General features: G+C 29.0%; 4 protein-coding genes across 6 annotated transcripts in view; all 4 read right to left on the bottom strand.

Annotated features, from left to right (window-relative positions):
* Nucleotides 1-22,153, bottom strand: part of LOC107447106 (G protein-coupled receptor moody) — a 66,271-nt gene that overhangs the window by 15,474 nt on the left and 28,644 nt on the right. Inside the window, exon 2 of one of the 3 annotated variants that reach the window (XM_087159276.1) lies at nt 1,830-4,378. The exons of 1 other annotated variant lie outside the window; for it this stretch is intronic. In XM_087159276.1, coding sequence (XP_087015402.1) covers nt 3,301-4,362 — 1,062 coding nt within the window. In that variant the 5' untranslated portion in view covers nt 4,363-4,378 and the 3' untranslated portion in view covers nt 1,830-3,300. Of the gene's footprint in view, nt 1-1,829; nt 4,379-17,269; nt 21,556-22,153 lie in introns of those variants that run through there. One more of the 3 variants, XR_015432533.1, reaches the window with a different exon arrangement.
* Nucleotides 7,953-9,044, bottom strand: LOC107447091 (G protein-coupled receptor moody-like). Its single transcript, XM_016061905.4, has one exon. It carries the CDS (start codon nt 9,042-9,044, stop codon nt 7,953-7,955), a length of 1,092 nt encoding a protein of 363 aa, XP_015917391.3.
* On the bottom strand, nt 14,118-14,690 carry LOC139426430 (G protein-coupled receptor moody). Its single transcript, XM_071185299.2, has one exon. The coding sequence runs from the start codon at nt 14,688-14,690 to the stop codon at nt 14,118-14,120; it is 573 nt and encodes a 190-aa protein (XP_071041400.1).
* On the bottom strand, nt 14,811-15,857 carry LOC147813781 (G protein-coupled receptor moody-like). The gene has a single exon (XM_087160099.1). The coding sequence runs from the start codon at nt 15,855-15,857 to the stop codon at nt 14,811-14,813; it is 1,047 nt and encodes a 348-aa protein (XP_087016225.1).

The following is a 22,153-nucleotide window of genomic DNA, read 5'->3' on the forward strand; positions in this document are numbered from 1 at the left end:
CTTCTAGAATTTCAGTTTCTCCGGTAACAGTAAGCTTAACGTAACACACACTTAATTAGGAAAAGAGAAAAGAAAAATAAATCAAAGAAGTATAATGAATGAGTGCTTATTTATTATTAAGATTAAAACCAGAAAACATGTTTCAGACGTAAGAGCACTAACACCTGTATCATCCCTACATATGGAGCAAACGGTTTTAAAAACAGAAAAAAATATTAGAGAATCGGCATTATGTTATAATGAATGAATAGAGAGCTACTATGTCGATTTTTAATGCTAATCAATAATTTTCCCCGCATAATTTGCTTTAAAAAATTAAGGACTGTAATATAGGCAACATTTTACAGTTATATTTGCATGGCAGGAGGAAAAAATAATATACTACTACAGTATCATAAGGGGAGGCAAGAATGAAAGAAAACTCATGAAAAATATGAGATTCTAAGTTCTTTGAAATGATACATACTTTTCTGGCGAAATCATTCTCAATAATAATGTAATAACGCTCGTGTATAGCTAAATCATCTTAAGTGCGAATTCTATTTCAGAAAGTGTAAATATAGAGATAGAGTTTGAAATTGTATTACTTGATACATTTTCCATTCTTATTATTAACTTTAACCCGAAAAAAGCAACAAAATAAATAACAAGCTGGTGTAAATAAAGGTTTTCAAGTTCTGAGGAGTTTTAATAAAATAAAGATATCTGTTTCATTTCCATTTTCATGTTTTCAATGTTCAATGTTTCTTGTTACATTCCCTAATGTTGCTTTCGTAACATTAATTGCTATAGGTACCCGTAAGTTATTCCAAGGGATAGGTAAACGGCAACCATCAGGCCATTTAAAAATCCTAATGTCTTCTTTTGTAATGGCAAAATTCAAATATTCAGCCATTACAAAAACGCTTCGAAAAATAAATTTTTTAATATTATTTACGTTTTAAAAGTACAATTTGTCAATTAGACTAGACTAGTACAATTTGAACGTAGCATTAAGTTAGTGAAATCTATATATTATATTAGTTTAGTAAAGTTTGCACAAAACACTAAATAAAAACGTTACATTCGTCATAAAAATCATTGATTTCCGTAAATATTACACATATTGGTTTTGACATAATATTTAATGTATTATGATTCAACCTTCATGGTTTGGAATATCCCACAAAACATATGCTAAATAATTATTGCAGATGATAATTAAGGTGATGAAATCAGCCACAAAAAAAGGGGAAAAAACGTTTCAGAATGAATATAGAGAAGTTTTCCGATATATCTCTGAGATATGGGGGAAAGGATTAGACTCAATTTGTAAGATATGATCCTTATACTTGAGATATGTTCTACCTAATATAAAAATCGTTATAACCTAAATCTTTGTTTTTTCTTTTTGCGCATTTCAAAATTCGTTTAGAGCTGATCAAAATAATAATAATATTAATAAAGGACGCCCGGTGGCTGAGTGGTAGTGCTTCGCTCTCCCGTTCCACAGGTCCTGGGTTTGATCCTCGGGCCGGGCAAGGTTGACTTAGCCATTCATCCCTTCAGTGGGTCGATAAATGAGTACCAAGCATGCTTGGGGACTAAACACTGGGCGTTTCGCGTTCGGTTGACCACCTAACCGGAACATCTACTCCACCACCCCCGAGCCCAAGGTCAAGAATACTGAGATGGGCACAATAAGCCTTGACCCTCGATGGACTGTCGTGCCACTGAGTTTAGTAATAATAATAAAGATTTACAAGAAATAATATATATTTATATTTTATTTAAAATGATAATGATCCTTCAAAATTTTTAAACACTTTCTTAGAATGTAGTTTTATTTCTCTGCTAGTTTTTAGTTCTTCAAACAGTTATTCATTCAAAGACTCTGTAAGTGATGAAGAGTTTTAGTTACTGTTTATTCAGAAATATTCGAGGAATCATACAACAAAAGCATTTTATAGAAAATTTCCAAAAGAGACAAGTAAATACACAGGTCTTAATGCTCTTAATTATACGTTGCAAAGTTTATCAGTTGCTGTTACTGGATAACAAAAAAAGCATTCTATTTGGCTAGTTTGCTTATCAAGTAGTTAAAAATGGTTTCGATTGAAGAAGCAATAATTTATTTTCAATTACTTATTCCCATTTCAGTAAAATAAATTTTAAACTAAAGATTTTTAGTGTACAGAGCGCAAGATAAATATTAGAAAAACTTATAACTTTTAATCTAATAAAAATATTTTAGCATACTTAGATTTGACATAAAACATATTTTATGAGACTAACTTTCAATATCCTAATAAATTAGTGCAGATGATATTTGCCAATTATACTCCAAATCGGAATTTTACTTTTTAATGATATTTAATGTATTTAATTTTCTATTTTTTTAAAAAATTTTTATGATATTTTAATGATCAATAAAATCAGTGGAACCTATCTAAACTGACCACCCTCGGGACCATGTCAAATGGTCACTATATTGAGGTGGTCACTTTATGAAGACTCTTTGAAAAGGACTTTTTAAATAAAACTTGTAGAAAATGGTCACCTCACTCAGGTGTTTACTTTACCCAGGTGGTCACTTTTACAGGTTCCACTGATTTGAATTATTACTATCAACTGCATTTGTCTAAATATCTTTTTTTTTCACTTTCACTTTATAGCATTTATAAATTTAAGGGTCACATTATTTATTTTTTGCATTGCATACTAATATAATATTTGTGACACTCACAACAACAATGTTTATATCAATTTGCATGAAAAGAAAATGCAGAGCAATATCAAACATTTAACATCTCTGATATTGCTGTATTTCAAGAAGTTGCTGCATTTGACGAAGTTGACTATGGCAACCAGACCTGTTTGCCAGTTAAGAGTTTAAAATATACTTTTCGATATTCGGCGGTAATGGTCATATTTTAGCATACTTAGATGTGATTTAAATATTTTATGAGAATAACTTTGAATAAACTTATAAATTAGTGCAGATGATATTTAAAAATTGTACTCAAAGTTGTTTTTTAACTTTTTGAAGATACCTAAATTATTTAATTTTCTATTTTTCAATTTTTTATTATTTATTTTAAATTTTGATTAAATATATATCTGAATTATTCTTATTATCAACAGGATTTGTTTAAATATCTTTATTTTCAATATCCCTTTCTAGCATTTCCATATTTAAGGGTTACAAAAATTAGTTTGGGCATTGTACACTAATAATACACTTTTGACACTTGTAACAATAATGTTTATACAAATTTGCCTAAATAAAAAATTCATAGAGCATTATTAAACATTTAGCATTTATGAAGTTGCTGTATTATTTGAAGAAGTTGACAATGGCAGCCTGACTTGTTTGCAAGTGAAAAGTTCAAAACATGCCTTTCGGAATTCAGCACACATAGCGACGTATATTATGGGATTGATCACATTTGATAAGTTGAGTCCCAAGTGGGATAGCGCAGTAAGAGTAGGAATTTTTGCATCACTGTCAAAAAAATGAATAATAGTCATTGGAAAGTAACAAATCAGGAAAGCAGCAATAACGACTAGCATCACTTTCAGGATTTTCATTTCCTTATCGTCAACGCGATCCGGAAAATCACCTCTTTGAATCTCTAGTGACGTTGCTGTAGGATCTAATTCTTTTCGCTTAACAGACAAATTGCACTGCTTTCTCACGTGTTGAGATGCCTTATGAGTGACCCAAAAAATTCTCGAATAGCAAATTACAAAAACCGTGGCTGGAAATGCAAAGTAGTGTATGAAAAAGAAAGTTGGAACTGTTATTCCATAATGTCTCAAAAGGATACAGAGTCCGCTGTTAGGTTCGTAACCATATTTTCCTACAACTCCAAAGAATGGTAAAAGTGAATGAATAAAAGTATACATCCACGTTAAAGTTAACTGCAATACTAAATATTTCTTTCTGTATATCAAACGATAATACTTTGGGTAAATTATACAGATATATCGATTAATCGTAATTCCAATCATTAAGTACAACGATTCTCCAGCGACTAAAAATTTTGCCCATGTTATCAAAAGGCAAAAAGTGTGGTTGCGGTTCCAATCAGGCCTGCTGTAATTTATTATTGTGATGATGCAAAAAAGCAAATCGGCAACGCATAAAGTTGTAACAAATGCATCGGTTGGTCCTCGAAGCTTCTTCGATTTTTTCAAGGCAAGAATCGATACTGAATTACCAAATATTCCGAGAGACGAAATTATGAGAAAGACTACTTGAGCAATTACGGATTCTTCCTGCTTATCAGATCTATCTTGTTCTTGGTTCATGTCCAAAGTATCATTATCCAATGAATTGTTTCGGAAAGGGAAAAAGATTTCTGGAAGTGAAGTGTTCATTTCCTTCTGAATAAACCTAAAATTTATATAAAATTTGTATAAGAATCCTATTGGAGAAAAATCGAGAAAATTAAGAATTTTATCTACATAAACTGTATCCATATTCTCAACACACAATTTAAATATTATGACACATTATTGTGGTTGATTAGTTATTCTTTGCAAAATATCAATTTTCAACTTTCAATTTTCGAAATTTTGTCGGTTTCAATGGAATAGTTTCATTGAGAAATGCTTCATGCGAATTTTTTTTAATTGAACTATCTTCCGAAATTCAAGTTTATGAGCCAAAAGAAGAAATCGCTCATCAACAAAAAGTAATAATTTTCAAAAAATGCAAATTTTTATTATTAGTTAAAATGATAATGATCCATCAAAATTTTAGAACGTTTTCTTAAAGTATAATTCCATTTTTCGGGGAGTTTTTAGTTCTTTGTGCAGAGACTCATACAAAAGCTTTGTAAGTGATGAAGAGTTTTGTTTACCGTGAATTCAAAAATATTCCAGGAATCATTTGACAAAAAAATGCTAATAAAAATTTAAAAACGAAACAAGTTATTAAATACATATTTTTGTTCTTAAATACACGCTGCAGATTTTCTCAGTTGCTGTTAATTGGATTTTGAAGAATGCACTTGATTTGGCTAGTTTCCTTATCAAGTAATTAAAAATGTTTTTGATTGAAAAAGGAATAATTTTTTTCAATTATTTATTCCCGCTTGAACAAATTAAATTTCAAACATTAAAAATTTTTGTGTACAGACCGCAAGATATATAGAAATCAGGAAACCTAATAACTTTTGAATTAATGGTCAGATTTTAGCATGCTTACATGTGATTTAAATGTTTTATAAGAATAAATATATTTATAATTTAGTATAAATTTAATTATACTTATAAATTAGAACCTTCTTATAAATTATGTTTATAAATCGTACTTTAGTTTTTTTTTAAATATTTAATTTATTTCATTTTCTATTTCTTATTTTTTATGATTTTTTTAAAAATTAAATAAATATATATCTGAATTTTAGAACGTTAGAATATATATATTTGTAATTGTTTTTGCATTTTGTCTCCAAAGGATACAGAGTCCGCTGTTAGGATCGTAACTATATTTTCCTACAATTCCAAAGTATGGTAAAATTGACATGATAAAAGAATACATCCACGTTAAGGCTAACTGGAAAGCTAAACATTTCTTTCTGTATATCAAACGATAATACTTTGGGTAAATTACACAGATGTATCGATTAATCGTAATTCCTATCATTAAATACACCGATTCTCCACCAAAGAAGTATTTTGCCCATGTTATCAAAATACAAAATAAGTGGATGCGGTTCCAATCGGTCCTGTTGCTATTTGTTTCAGTGAAGATACAAAAGAGCAAATCGGCAGTTCAACTGAAACATTTCTCAGGAAATGCTCTATGAAAAAAAAATTTCAAATTGAAGAAAATACTATCTTCTAGAATTTCAGTTTCATCGGTAACGATAAGCTTAACGTAACACACACTTAATTAGGAAATAAGAAAAGAAGAAATAAAAGAAGCATAATGAATGAGTACTCATTATTATTACGAATTTATTTTTAAGAACTAAAACCAGAAGGCATGCTTTAGCAGTAAGAGTACTAACACCTTCACATTCAGTTATATAGAGCAAACGGTTAAAAAAAATGTTGGAGAATCGCGCAATATTTCATAATGAAAGAATAGAGAGCTACTATGTCGATTTTTTGACGTTAATCTATAATTTTTCAACGCATAATTTACTTGAAAAAATAAAATACTGTAATATTGGCTAAAATTTACAGTTATATTTACATGGAAGGATAAAAACATCACATACTACTATAGTATCATGAGGGGATTCAAGAATGAAAGAAAATTCATGAAGTATATGAGATTTTTAAAATGATTCATACTTTTCTGACGAAATCATTAAATTATAAAGTAATAACACTCGCGAATAGCTAAATCATCTTAAGGGGGAATTCTATTTCAGAAAATTTAAATATAGAGATAACGCCTTGAATTGTATTACTTGATACATTTACCTTTCTTATTATTAACTTTAACTCAAAAAAAGCAACAAAATAAATAATAAGTTGGCGTAAATAAAAGGTTTTAAAGTTCTGAGGAGTTTTAACGAAATAAAGAAATCTGCTTCATGCTTTCAATGTTCAATGTTTCTTAATGTTCCTTTCGGCAAAAAATAAACTTTGCAATAAACTTTGGCAACAGAGGTGGGATAGGTCGAATAATGGGCGACATACTTACAGCTTTTTCCCATAAGTAGGTACTAAAAGACTTAAAAGTGAGTAAAAGACAGTTTCATGCACAAGTAAGTACTAAAATACTGTTTTGTGTTTTCAATGTTTAATGTTTCGTGTTACATTTCTTAATGCTTCTCTCGTAACATTAATCGCTATAGGTACCCGTAAGCTATTCCAAAGGATTGGCAAACGGCAACCATCAAGCCATTTAAACATCTTAATGTCATCTTTTGTAATGGCTGAATTAAAAAATTCATCCACTACAAAAATTCATCTAAAAATAATATTTTCAACATTGCAAGAGCAAAATTTGTCAATTAAAGTAGTAAGTAAAATTTGTACATAATATTAAGAAAGCAAAATTTATACATAACATTAAAGTAGTGAAACCTTCATATTATATTATTTTAGTGAAGTTTCTACAGAACACTGAATAAAAACGTTACATTCCACATAAACAGTATAAAAAATGATTGATTCCAGCAAATATTGCACGTAAAGGTACTGACACAATAAAAGAAATTTCTATGTACTATGATCCAACCATCATGGTTTGGGGAATCTCACTTAATATATGTTAAATAATTATTACAAATGATAATTAAAGTGATGAAATTAGACACAAACAAAAAAAATTGTTTCGAAATAAATATAAAAGGTTTTCCGATATATCTCTGAGACATGGGGGAAAGTATTAGACTCAATCTGAAAGATATGATCCTTATACTTGAGACATATTATACATTATATAAAAGTCCTTATGACCTTAATCTTTTTTTTTTTTTTTTTTTTTTTTTTTTGCTCATTTCAAATTTCACTTAGAGTTTTCATGCAACTATTAAATTTTAAACGAAAAGAATTTTCGTGTTTAGACCACATAATATAAATTAGGAAAACTAATAACTTATGAACTAATGGTCAGATTTTAGCATACTTAGAAGTGATTTAAATATTTTATAAGATTAACTTTAAATATACTTATAAATTAGTGCTGATTATATGTAAAAATCTTACTTAAAATCATACTTTAATTTATTTCATTTTCCATTTCTTACTTTTTATAATTTTTTAAAGTTTAAATAAATATATTTCAAAATTATTATTATCAACTGTATCTGTTTAAATATATTGATTTTCAGTATCCGTTTCCAGCATTTTTAAATATAAGGGTCACATTATTTATTTTGAGCATGTCTATTACATTTATAATATTACTAATATTTTTAAATGGACACTAATATTACATTTGCTGTACTTATAAAAATAATGTTTATACAATTTGAACTGCATTAGAAAATTGTTGCACAATATCAAACACTTGGCATCTCAGGAGTTGCTTTATTTGGGGAAAATGCTGCATTCGAAGAAGTTGACAATGGTAGCCAGACTTGTTTGCAAGTGAAAAGTTCAAAATATGCTTTTCTGTATTCAGCACTCATAACAATGTATATTATGGGATTGATCACATTTACTAAGTTGACTCCCAACTGGGATAGCGCAGTAAGTGCAGGAATTTCATCTGCACTGTCCCAAAGAAGAGTTAACACCATTGGAGAATAACAAATCAGGAAAGCAACAAAGATGACTAACATCACTTTTAGGACTTTCATTTCTTTATCATCAATGCGATGTGGAAAATCACCTCTTTGACTCTCTAGTGAAGTTGCTGTGGCATTTAATTCTTCAGGCGTAGCAAATAAATTGCAATGCTTTCTCATTTGTGCAGATGTCTTATAAGTGATCCAAAAAATTCTAGAATAGCAAATTGCAAGAACCGTGATTGGAAGTGCAAAGTAGGATATAAAAAGAAAAGTTGAAACTGCTATTCCATTTCGTTTTAAAAGGATACAGAGTCCGCTGTTAGGATCGTAACCATATTTTCCTACAACTCCAAAGAATGGTAAAAGTGACATAATAAAGGAATGCATCCACGTTAAAGCTAACTGAAATGCTAAGAATTTCTTTCTGTATATCAAACGATAATACTTTGGGTAAATTACACAGATATATCGATTAATCGTAATTCCAATCATTAAATACACTGATTCTCCACCAACGAAGTATTTTGCCCATGTTATCAAAATGCAAAAAACGTGGTTCCTGTTCCAATCGGGCCTGCTGTTATTTGTTACAGTGAAAATACAAAAAAGCAAATCGGCAGTGCATAAAGTTATAACAAATGCAGTAGTTGGGCATCGAAGCTTCTTCGATTTCCTCAAGGCAAGAATCGACACTGAATTACCAAATATTCCGAGAGACGAAATTATGAGAAAGACAACTTGAGCAATTGTGAATTTTTTCTGCAGATCAGATCTATCTTGTTCTTGGTTCATGTCCAAAGTATCATTATCCAATGAATTGTTTCGGAAAGGGAAAAAGATGTCTTGAAATGAGGTATTCATTTCCTTTAGAATAAACCTAAAATTTATATAAATTTTATATAAGAATCCTATGGGAGAAAGATCGGAATATTAAATAATTTTAACTACATAAACTGTGTCCATTTTCTTAACATGCAATTTATAAATGATAACGCATTACTGTGTTTGATTAGTTAGTTATTCATTGCAAATTATCAATCTTCAGCATTTTAGAAATTTCTTTTCCTTTTCGTTAGAACCGTTTCTTGGCAATGATTTATGCAAAAAAATTTTCGCATTGAGGAAAATACTATCTTTTAGATTTTAAGTTTCGCCGGTAACAATAGGCTAAATGTAATGCATCCTTAATTAGGAAATATGAAAAAAAGAAATAAAAGAAGTATAATGATTGAGTGCTCATTTATTGAGGAGTTGCAAAAATATAATGAAGTAATATTTTTGAATAGAAATTGCGAAAGGTACCAGTAAGTGATTCCAAAAAATCAGTAAATGGCAACCAACAGGGCATTTACCAATCTCTATGTGTTTTTTCTTCTTCTTTTTTTTATAATCGCGGAATTAAACTATTCCGCCACTACAAAAGCACATCTAAAAATAATATTTTTAATATTATTTATGCTAAAAATTATAATAATAGTAAAATTTGCACATAACATTATTTTAGTAAAATCTTTATATTATATTACTTAAGTTTATACAGAACACTAATGCATTCCACATAAATAATATGAAAAAATTATTGATTTCCTTAAGCATTACATATATATGTTTTGATATATTAAAATAAATTTTTATGTGATACGATTCAACCTTCATTGTTTGGAGTAACTCTCATAACCTATGCTAAATAATTATCACAGATGATAATTAAAGTGACAAAATCAGACGCAAAAAAAAACTCCAAAATAAATACAAAGAAGTTTTCCAACAGATCTCCGAGATATGAAAGAAAGGATTAAACTCAATCTATCAGATACATATCCTTATACTTTAATCATGTTGTACCTAATATAGAACTCTTTATAACCTTTTTTTTTCTTTTTGCGTCTTTTTAAATTCATTCAGAGCTTGTGGACAGCAGAAATATCAAAACGAACTGCAGAAATTGCTCATCAAAAAATGATTCTCAGGAAATTACTAATCTTTTATTTTATTTAAAATGATAATGGTCCTTAAAAATTCAGAACTTAACCTTAGAATATTTATTTCCCAACAAGTTTTTAGTTCCTTGAGCAAAGATTCATCCAAAAGCTAAATAAGTGATGATTTTTTTGGTTGCCGTGAATACAATGATATTTAACAAATCATATGACAAAAATGCTGATAAAAATGTCCAATGTTATTAAAAAGATATATTTGTTCTTAATTACACTTTGTAGAATTTTTAGTTGCTCTTAACTGTATATTTAAAAAAGCATTTTAATTGACCATATCGTTTATCGAGTTGTCAAAAATGGTTTTGATTAAAGGAGGAATAATCAAATTTCAATTATTTAAATTCTGATTTGAATAAATTAAATTTCAAACTCTAAGATTTTTTGAACACAGAGCTCAAGACTAAAATTTAATAACTTTTGAACTAATGGTTATATTTTAGAATACTTAGATGTGACTTAAATTATTTATGAGACTAACTTAAAATAAACTTATAAATTAGTGCAGATGGTATTTTGAAATCGAACCCAAAATTGATCCTTAACTTTTTAAAGGTACCTAAATTATTCAATTTTCTATTTCATATTTTTTTGAGATGTTTTAATTAAATATATATCTGAATTATTCTTATGATCAACAGGAATTGTTTAAATATCTTTATTTTCACAATCACTATAAAGCATTTCAATATTTAAGGGTCACATTAATTATTTTGAGCATTGTACACAAATAATACACTTTTGACATTTACAACAATAATGTTTACACAAATTTGCCTAAATAAAAAAATCATAGAGCATTATTGAACATTTAGCATCTACAAAGTTGTTGTATTATTTGAAGAAATTTGCAATGGCAGCCTGACTTGTTTGCAAGTGAAAAGCTCAAAATATGCTTTTCGGTATTCAGTACTCATAGCAACATATATTATGGGATTGATCACATTTGATAAGTTGATTCCCAAGTGAGCTAGCGCATTAAGTGTAGGAATTTTCGCTTTACTGTCAAAAAAATTAGTAAGCATTATTGGAAAGTAACAAATCAGGAAAGCAACAGAGATGACTAGCATCATTTTCAGGATTTTCATTTCCTTAGCGTCAACGCGATGTGGAAAATCATCTCTTTGACTCTCTAGTGAAGTTGCTGTGGCATTTAATTCTTCAGGCGTAACATACAAATTGCACTGCTTTCTCACGTGCTGAGATGCCTTATAAGTGACCCAAAAAATTCTAGAATAGCAAATTACAAAAACCATAATTGGAAGTGCAAAGCAGGATATAAAAATAGCAGTTGTAACTGTTATACCATATTGTCTCAAAAGGGTACAGAATCCGCTGTTAGGATAGTTACCATATTTTCCTCCAATTCCAAAGAATGGTAAAATTGACAAAATAAAAGAATAGATCCACGTTAAAGTTAACTGTAATACTAAATATTTCTTTCTGTATATCAAACGATAATATTTTGGGTAAATTACACAGATATATCGATTAATCGTAATTCCAATCATTAAATGAAACGATTCTCCAGCGACTAAAAATTTCGCCCATGTCATCAAAATGCAAAAAGTGTGGTTGCGGTTCCAATCGAGAATGCTGTAATTTATTATTGTGAGGATACAAAAAAGCAAATCGGCTGTGCATAAAGTTATAACAAATGCAGTAGTTGGGCTTCGAAGCTTCTTCGATTTCCTCAAGGCAAGAATCGATACTGAATTAGCAAATATTCCGACAGACGAAATTAAGAGAATGACTACTTGAGCAATTCTGTATTTTTCCTGCTTATCAGATCTATCTTGTTCTCGGTTCATATCCAATGTATCATTATCCATTGAAATGTTTCGGAAACGGAAAAAGATGGCTTGAAATAAGGTATTCATTTCCATTTGAATACACCTAAAATTTATATAAATTTTATATTAGAATCCTATTGGATGAAAATCTGGATAATTAATAATTTTAACTACATAAACTGTGTCCATATTCTTAACGCACAATTTAAATATAATAGTACATTATCGTGTTTGGTTAGTTAGTTATTCATTGCAAAATAGTAATCTTCAACTTTTAAGAAATTTCTTTTCGTTTTTGTCGGTACCGTTTCTTGGCAATGATCTATGCAAAAACAATTTCACACTGAGGGAAATACTATCTTCTAGAATTTAAGTTTCGCCGGTAACAATTGGCTTAATGTAATACATCCTTCATTAGTAAATAAGAAAAAATGAAATGAAAGAGGTATAATGAATGAGTACTCATTTCTTGAGGAAATGTAATAAAATCAAGTAAACAGTTTCATTTCAATGTTTCATGTTCTTAATATTCAACGTTTCGTTTTACATTTCATGTTTTTGCTTTTGTAATATAAATTGTTAAAGCTACCTGTAAGAGATTCCAAAGAATCGGTAAATGGCAACCAACAAGCCATTTACCAATCTTCATATGTTTTTTTCTTCGTTTTTTTATAATCACGGAACTAAAATATTCCGCCACTACAAGAACGCATCTAAAAATAATATTTTTAATATTACTTATACTACAATGGTAAAATTTGTCACTTTCTCTAAACTAGTAAAATTTGTACATAACATTAGTTTAGTAAAATCTTTATATTATAATAAATAAGTTTGTACAGAACATTAAGAAAAACGTTGCATTTCTCATAAATAATATGAAAAAATTATTGATTTCCTTTAACATTACACGCATAGGTTTTTATATAATAAAAGAAATTTTTATGTGTTATGATTGAACCTTTATGGTTTGGAGTATCCCTAATTACATATGATAAATAATTATCACAGATGATAATTAAAGTGACGAAATCAGACGCAAAAATGTTTCAAAATAAATACAAAGAAGTCTTCCAACAGACATGAAAGAAAGGATTAAACTCAATTTGTTAGATATGATACTTTATACTTCAGGTATGTTATACCTAATATAGAAGTCCTTAAACTCTTAATTATTTTTTTCTTTTTGCGCCTTTAAAAATTCATTCAAAGCTTGTGAGCAACAGAAAAATCTAAACGAACTATAGAAATTGCTCATTAAAAAAATGATTTTCAGGAAATTACTAATATTTTTTTTATTTTATTTAAATGATAATGATCCTTAAAAATTTCAGAATGTTTTCTTAGAATATAATTTTATTTCTCCGTGAGTTTTTAGTTCTTAGAGCAGAGATTCATCCAAAAGCTCTGTACGTGAGCTCTCTCTTCCAAAAGCTCTTTGGTTACCGGGAATACAGTAATATTTAACGAATTATATGATAAAAATGCTAATAAAAATTTCCAAAATAGACACAAGTTTTTAAAAAGATATTTTTGTTCTTAATTACACTTTGTAGAATTTTTAGTTGCTCTTAACTATATATTTAAAAAAGCATTTTATTTGGATAGATTGTTTGTCAAGTAGTTAAAAATGGTATCGATTGAAGGAGGAATAACTTATTTTCAATTACTTAAAATCCGATTTGAATAAATTCAATTTCAAACTTTAAGATTTTTAGAACACAGAGCGCAAGATTAAAATTTAATATAATTTTGAACTAATGGTTATATTTTAGACTAACTTAAAATAAATTAATTAATGCATTAAATAAATTAATGCAGATTTATTTAGAAATCGTACTCAAAATTGATCCTTAACTTTTTAAAGGTACCTAAATTATTTAATTTTCTATTTCATAGTTTTGTGCGTTATGCTTAATTAAATATAATGCTTAATTAAATATATATCAGAACTATTCTTATGATCAAGAGGAATTGTTTAAATATCTTTATTTTCACAATCACTTTAAAACATTTCTATATTTAAGGGTCACATTAATTATTTTGGGCATTGTACACTAATAATACATTTGTGACATTTATAACAATAATTTTTATATAAATTTGCATAAATAAAAAGTCATAGAGCATTATTAAATATTTAGCATCTATGAAGTTGCTGTATTATTTGAAGAAATTGGCAATGACAGCCTGACTTGTTTGCTATTGAAAAGCTCAAAATATGCTTTTCGGCATTCGGCACTCATAGCAACGTATATTATGGGATTGATCACATTTGATAAGTTGACTCCCAAGTGAGCTAGCGCAGTAAGTGTAGGAATTTTTGCTTTACTGTCAAAAAAATTAATAAGCATTATTGGAAAGTAACAAATCAGGAAAGCAACAGAGATGACTAGGATCACTTTCAGGATTTTCATTTCCTTATCGTCAACGCGATGTGGAAAATAATCTCTTTGACTCTCTAGTGAAGTTGCTGTGGCATTTAATTCTTCAGGCGTGGCATACAAGTTGAACTGCTTTCTCACTAGTTGAGAAACCTTATAACTGACCCAAAAAATTCTAGAATAGCAAATTACAGAAACCATAATTGGAGGTGCAAAGCAGGATATAAAAAGAACAGTTGTAACTGCTATTCCATATTGTCTCAAAAGGGTACACAATCCGCTGCTAGGATCACTACCATATTTTCCTACAATTCCAAAGAATGGTAAAAGTGACATTACAGGGGCGTTGCTATTACATTTATAATATTACTAATATTATTAAATGGACGCATTTGTGACACTTATAACAATAATGTTTATATAAGTTGATTTAAATGAGAAAATTGTTGCGCAATATCAAACACTTAGCATCTCTGAAGTTGCTGTATTTGAAGAAGTTGCTGCATTCGAAGAAGTTGACAGTGGCCAGACTTGTTTGCAAGTGAAAAGTTCAAAATATGCTTTTCTGTATTCAGCACTCATAGCAACGTATATTACGGGATTGATCACATTTGATAAGTTTAGTCCCAAGTGGAATAGTGCAGTAATTACGGGAACTTTAGCTTTACTGTTAAAAAAAAGAGTTAGAATCATTGGAGAGTAACAAATCAGGAAAGCAACAAAGATGGCTAGCATCACTTTCAGGATTTTCATTTCTTTGTCATCAACACGATCCGGAATGTCACCTCTTTGAATCCGACACTCTCGTGAAGTTGCTGTGGCATTTAATTCTCCAAGCGTAACAAAAAAATTGCACTGCTTTCTTACTTGTCGAGATGTTTTATAAGTGACCCAAAAAATTCTAGAATAGCAGATTACAAAAACCATGGCAGGAAGTGCAAAGTAGAATATAAGAAGGACAGTTGTAACTGTTTTTGCATTATGTCTCAAAAGGATACAGAGTCCGCTTTTAGGATCGAAGCCATATTTTCCTAGAATATTGAAGAATGGTAAAAGTGACATAGTAAAAGAAAACATCCACGTTAAAGCTAACTGGAAAGCTAAACATTTCTTTCTGTATATCAAACGATAATACTTTGGGTAAATTACACAGATATATCGATTAATCGTAATTCCAATCATTAAATACACTGATTCTCCACCAACGAAGTATTTTGCCCATGTTATCAAAATGCAAAAAACGTGGTTCCTGTTCCAATCGGGCCTGCTGTTATTTGTTACGGTGAAGATACAAAAGAGTAAATCGGCAGTGCATAAATTTATAACAAATGCAGTAGTTGGGCTTCGAAGTTTCTTCGATTTCCTTAAGGCAAGAATTGATACTGAATTACCAAATATTCCGAGAGACGAAATTATGAGAAAGACAACTTGAGCAATTGTGAATTTTTTCTGCAGATCAGATCTATCTTGTTCTCGGTTCATGTCCAAAGTATCATTATCCATTGAATTGTTTCGGTAGGGGAAAAAGATGTCTTGAAATGAGGTATTCATTTCCTTTTGAATAAACCTGAAATTTATATAAATTTTATATAAGAATCCTATCGGAGAAAGATCGGAATATTAAATAATTTTAACTACATAAACTGTGTCGATATTCTTAATACAAAATTTAAATATGATAACACATTATCGTGGTTGATTCGTTAGTTATTCATTTCAAAATATCAATTTTTAACTTTCAAGAATTTTTTTTCGTTTTCAACTGAATCGTTTCTTGGGAAATGCTGCATGGCGATAAAAATTTTCAAATTGACGAAAATACTTTCTTCTATACTTTCAGTTTCACCGGTAACAATAGACTTAACGTAACACACTCTTAAATAGGAAAGAAGGAAAGAAGAAATTAAAAGAAATAAACGAAGCATAAGGAATGAATACTCATTATTATTAGGAATTTATCATTAAGAATTGAAACCATAACACATATTTAAGCAGTAAGAGTAGGGGAGAGTGGGGTCAATTGTAGCAGGGTACGATTGTAACAGAGCAAAAATTTCGAGTGTCGTGTTCTAGATTTGGTTCCTAGGTGGCGCACAAGGTGCATTTAACAAATCTACATGTACATCCCTGATGGCAACCATTTTTATGTACTTTTGAAAGAGTTACATCGCAAAAGATATTTTCACGCCATGCAAGTACTTTTTTTGGTATTAGAACACTATATTATAACAAAGTAATTTTGTTTAAACAAATAAAAATTAGTTACCGAATATGTAAGTGGACACCTTAATTAACATTTCAATAAAAAAAAGATTAGTTTTGCTAATTAATTAGCATTGTTTTTAACAAATGAAGCTGAAATGGCGTCTTGGGGACAATTGTAACAATAAGTAAAGGGACGATTGTAACAGTTGAAAATAAATAATCTTATGTTTACAAACCATTACTTAACTCTTTAAGAACCACCAATAGTTTCCTATATCATTTATATTATGTTGCATGTGCATTATTTTATTTGTCACCTTTCACAGCATAAATTAAAATTTTTAACCCCTTAAAGTTAAAAGTTTAACCCTTTAGGTCTCTGTTCATTATTATTTTTACTCCTAAAATATCACTACTATTTTGATCAATAAAAAAGTATATCACAACTATGATAATATGTATAATTAACTATGTTTTAGTTGAATTTATGAACTGTTACAATTGACCCCATAAGTGGGGACAATTGCAACAAGTGCACGACTGTCAAAAATTGTTAATAACTAATATAATAATATTTAAAATCAGGTATTTATTTTTCTTCTAGTAGAGGATAGTCTACTTTACACGTCTGTCAATAAATACTAATAATATATTGGATTTTTTGTTAGTTAAAAATAGTTAAGTAAAAAATGTTACAATTGACCCCACTCTCCCCTACTAACAACTTTACCATCCAGTTATAAAGAGCAAGCAGTTTCAAAAGCAGGAAGAAAAAAATGTTGGAGAATCGGTTCTTATTTCTATTCATGAATGAATAGAGAGCTACTATGTCGATTTTTTGACGTTACGATTTTACCCCACATAATTTGCTTAAAAATATTAAATACTGTAATATAGGCAACATTTTACAGTTATATTTACATGACAGAAGGAAAACAGCATATACTACCCCCAGCATATCAAAACCCCTTGCCCACAAATAAACCCACAAATAAGTTGAAGACATCAAACATAATATAGGTAAAGGACACATGTTAAATTGGATTAGGCCACACACAGGAAATGAGCAACAAGGAGGCAGATACTTAAGCTAAAAAGGGCACACAGCTCGATCGGGTGGATATAAACTGTAGCTTTATATTCCTAATTTTAAATTTGATTAATTTTTTAATTGATTTTGTTGTAATTTAGCTATTAATTATACATTTTCTAATTGTTTTTAACCATTAAACCGTCCTCCTTCGAAGAGTTCTTCTTTTCATGCTTTTGGACTTCATGCTTCAGCTGTCCTTATTGTAACGAAATCAGCTGTACTCTAATGTCATTGTTATTTTTATTTAATTATTTGCTTATTTTTGTAACAGTATTCATTGTATTTTATTGTGGTTGTCAAATTGTATTGTATTGCATTGTAGCAGTCGAGTGCCCATATCATTGGGCGGCACGACTAACCAAATTCTATACTATTACAGTGTCATAAGGGGATGCAAGAGTGAAAGAAAATTCATGAAATATATTAGATTTGACGTTTTTTAAAATGATACATACTTTTCTGACGAAATCATTGTCAATAATAATGTAATAACGCTCACGTATAGCTAAATCATCTTAAGAGCGAATTCTATTTCAGAGAATGTAAATATGGAGATATAGTTTTAAATTGTATTACTTGATACATTTTCCATTCCTATCATTAACTTTAACACCAAAAATTCAACGAATAAATAATAACTTGGAGTAAATAAAAGGTTTTCAAGTTCTGAGGAGTTTAAATGAAATAAACAAATCTGTTTCATGTTTTCAATGTTCAATGTTTCGTGTTAAATTTCCTAATGCTTTTCTCGTAACATTAATTGCTATAGGTACCCGTAAGCTATTCCAAAGGATTGGTAAACGGCAACCATCAGGCCATTTAAAAATCCTAATGTCTTCTTTTGTAATGGCAAAATTCAAATATTCAGCCATTACGAAAACGCTTCGAAAAATAAATTTTTTAATATTATTTACGTTTTAAAAGTACATTTTGTCAATTATACTAGACTAGTAAAATTTGAACGTAACATTGAGTTAGAGAAATCTATATAGTGTAATCTATATTACTTTAGTAAAGTTTGTACAAAACACTAAATAAAAACGTTACATTCATCATAAATTGTATAAATATCATTGATTTCCGTAAATATTACACATATTGGTTTCGACATAATATTTAATGTATTATGATTCAACCTTCATGGTTTGGAATATCCCACAAAACATATGCTAAATAATTATTGCAGATGATAATTAAGGCGATGAAATCAGCCACAAAAAAAGGGGAAAAAATGTTTTAGAATGAATATAGAGAAGTTTTCCGATATATCTCTGAGATATGGGGGAAAGGATCAGACTCAATTTGTAAGATATGATCCTTACACTTGAGATATGTTCTACCTAATATAAAAATCGTTATAACCTAAATCTTTGTTTTTTCTTTTTGTGCATTTCAAAATTCGTTTAGAGCTTATGATCAACAGAAAAACCTAAACTAAGTTGTAGAAATTGCTCATCAAAATAATAATAATAATAATAATAAAGATTTACAAGTAATAATGTATTTTTATTTTATTTAAAATGATAATGTTCCTTTAAAATTGTAGAGCATTTTCTTAGAATATAGTTTTATTTCTCAACTAGTTTTCAGTTCTTCAAGCAGTTATTCATCCAAAGACTCTGTAAGTGACGAAGAGTTTCAGTTACCGTGTATTCAGAAATATTCGAGGAATCACATAACAAAAACATACTATTGAAAATTTCCAAAAGAGACAAGTTAGTACAAAGGTTTTTTTGCTCTTAATTACACGTTGCAAATTGTCTCAGTTGCTGTTAACTGGATATTAAAAAAAGCATTTTATTTGGCTAGTTTGCTTATCAAGTAGTTAAAAATGGCTTCGATAGAAAAAGTAATAATTTATTTTCAATTATTTATTCCCATTTCAATAAAATAAATTTAAAACTAAAGATTTTTAGTAAACAGAGCACAAGATGAAAAGTAGGAAAACTAATAACTCTTGAACTAATGGTGAGATATTAGCACACTTAGATTTGATATAATATTTTATGAGACTAACTTTTAATATCCTAATAAATTAAGTGCAGATGATATTTTAAAATCATACTCCAAATCGGAATTTTACTTTTTAATGATATTTAGTTTATTTAATTTTCTATTTTTTATGATATTTTAATGCTCAATTAAATATATATCTGATTTATTACTATCAACTGTATTTGCCTAAATATCTTTTTTTTCACTATCCCTTTATAGCATTTATAAATTTAAGGGTCACATTATTTATTTTTTGCATCGCACACTAATATAATATTTGTGACACTTACAAAAACAATGTTTATATCAATTTGCAGGGAAAGAAAATGCAGAGCAATATCAAACATTTAGCATCTCTTAAATTTCTATATTTCAATAAGTTGCTGCTTTTGACGAAGTTGACAATGGCAGCCAAACTTGTTTGCAGGTGAAAAGTTCAAAATATGCTTTTCGATATTCGGCACTCGAGGTCCTATTTTAGCATACTTAGATGTGATTTAAATATTTTATGAGACTAACTTTAAATAAACTTATAAATTAGTGCAGATGATATTTAAAAATTGTACTCAAAATTGTTTTTTAACTTTTTGAAGATACCTAAATTATTTAATTTTCTATTTTTTAATTTTTCATCATTTTTTTTAAAATTTTAATTAAATATATATCTGAATTATTCTTATTATCAACAGGATTTGTTTAAATATCTTTATTTTCACTGTCCCTTTCCAGCATTTCTATATTTAAGGGTTACAAAAATTAGTTTGGGCATTGTACACTAATAATACACTTTTGACACTTATAACAATAATGTTTACACAAATTTGCTTAAATAAAAAAATTATGGAGCATTATTGAACATTTATCATCTATGAAGTTGCTGTATTATTTGAAGAAGTTGACAATGATTATTTGCAAGTGAAAAGTTCAAAATATGCTTTTCGGAATTCAGCACACATAGCGACGTATATCATGGGATTGATCACATTTGATAAGTTGAGTCCCAAGAAGGACAACGCAGTAAGAGTAGGGATTTTTGCTTTACTGTCAAAAAAATGAATAATAGTCATTGGAAAGTAACAAATCAGGAAAGCAGCAATGACGACTAGCATCACTTTCATGATTTTCATTTCATTATCGTCAACGCGATGTGGAAAACACCCATTTTGAAAATCTTCAGTCGTAACAAATACACTGCAATGCTTTCTCACTTGTTGAGATATCTTATAAGTGACCCAAAGAATTCTCGAATAGCAAACTACAAAAAGCGTGGCTGGAAATGCAAAGAAGTGTATAAAAAAGAAAATTGGAACTGTTATTCCATAATGTCTCAAAAGGATACAGAGTCCGCTGTTAGGTTCGTAACCATATGTTCCAACAAGTCCAAAGAATGGTAAAATTGAATGAATAAAAGAATACATCCACGTAAAAGCTATATGCAATACTAAATATTTCTTTCTGTATATCAAACGATAATACTTTGGGTAAATTATACAGATATATCGATTAATCGTAATTCCAATCATTAAGTAAAACGATTCTCCAATGACAAAAAATTTTGCCCATGTTATCGAAAGGCAAAAAGTGTGGTTGCGGTTCCAATCAGGCCTGCAGTAATTTATTATTGTGATGATGCAAAAAAGCAAATCGGCAGTGCATAAAGTTATAACAAATGCATCGGTTGGTCCTCGATGCTTCTTCGATTTTTTCAAGGCAAGAATCGATACTGAATTCCCAAATATTCCGAGAGACGAAATTATGAGAAAGACAACTTGAGCAATTACGGGTTCTTCCTGCTTATCAGATCTATCTTGTTCTTGGTTCATGTCCAAAGTATCATTATCCAATGAATTGTTTCGGAAAAGGAAAAAGATGTCTTGGAATGAGGTATTCATTTCCTTCTGAATAAACCTAAAATTTATATAAAATTTGTATAAGAATCCTATTGGAGAAAAATCGAGAAAATTAAGAATTTTATCTACATAAACTGTATCCATATTCTCAACACACAATTTAAATATTATGACACATTATTGTGGTTGATTAGTTATTCTTTGCAAAATATCAATTTTCAGCTTTCAACTTTCAATTTTCGAAATTTTGTCGGTTTCAATGGAATAGTTTTTTTGAGAAATGCCTCATGCGAATTTTTTAAATTGAAGAATATACTATCTTCCAGAATTCAAGCTTGTGAGCCAAAAGAAAAAATCGCTCATCAACAAAAAATAATAATTTTCAAAAAATACAAATTTTTATTATTAGTTAAAATGATAATGATCCTTCAAAATTTTAGAACGTTTTCTTAAAGTATAATTCCATTTTTCGGGGAGTTTTTAGTTCTTTGTGTAGAGACTCATACAAAAGCTTTGTAAGGGATGAAGAGTTTTGGTTACCGTGAATTCAAAAATATTCCAGGAATCATTTGACAAAAAAATGCTAATAAAAATTTAAAAACGAAACAAGTTATTAAATACTTATTTTTGTTCTTAAATACACGCTACAGATTTTC

Source organism: Parasteatoda tepidariorum, chromosome 3 (assembly GCF_982258835.1).
Source record: "Parasteatoda tepidariorum strain Cologne lab strain chromosome 3, Ptep-v5.0, whole genome shotgun sequence".
Taxonomy (NCBI): Eukaryota; Metazoa; Arthropoda; class Arachnida; order Araneae; family Theridiidae; genus Parasteatoda; species Parasteatoda tepidariorum.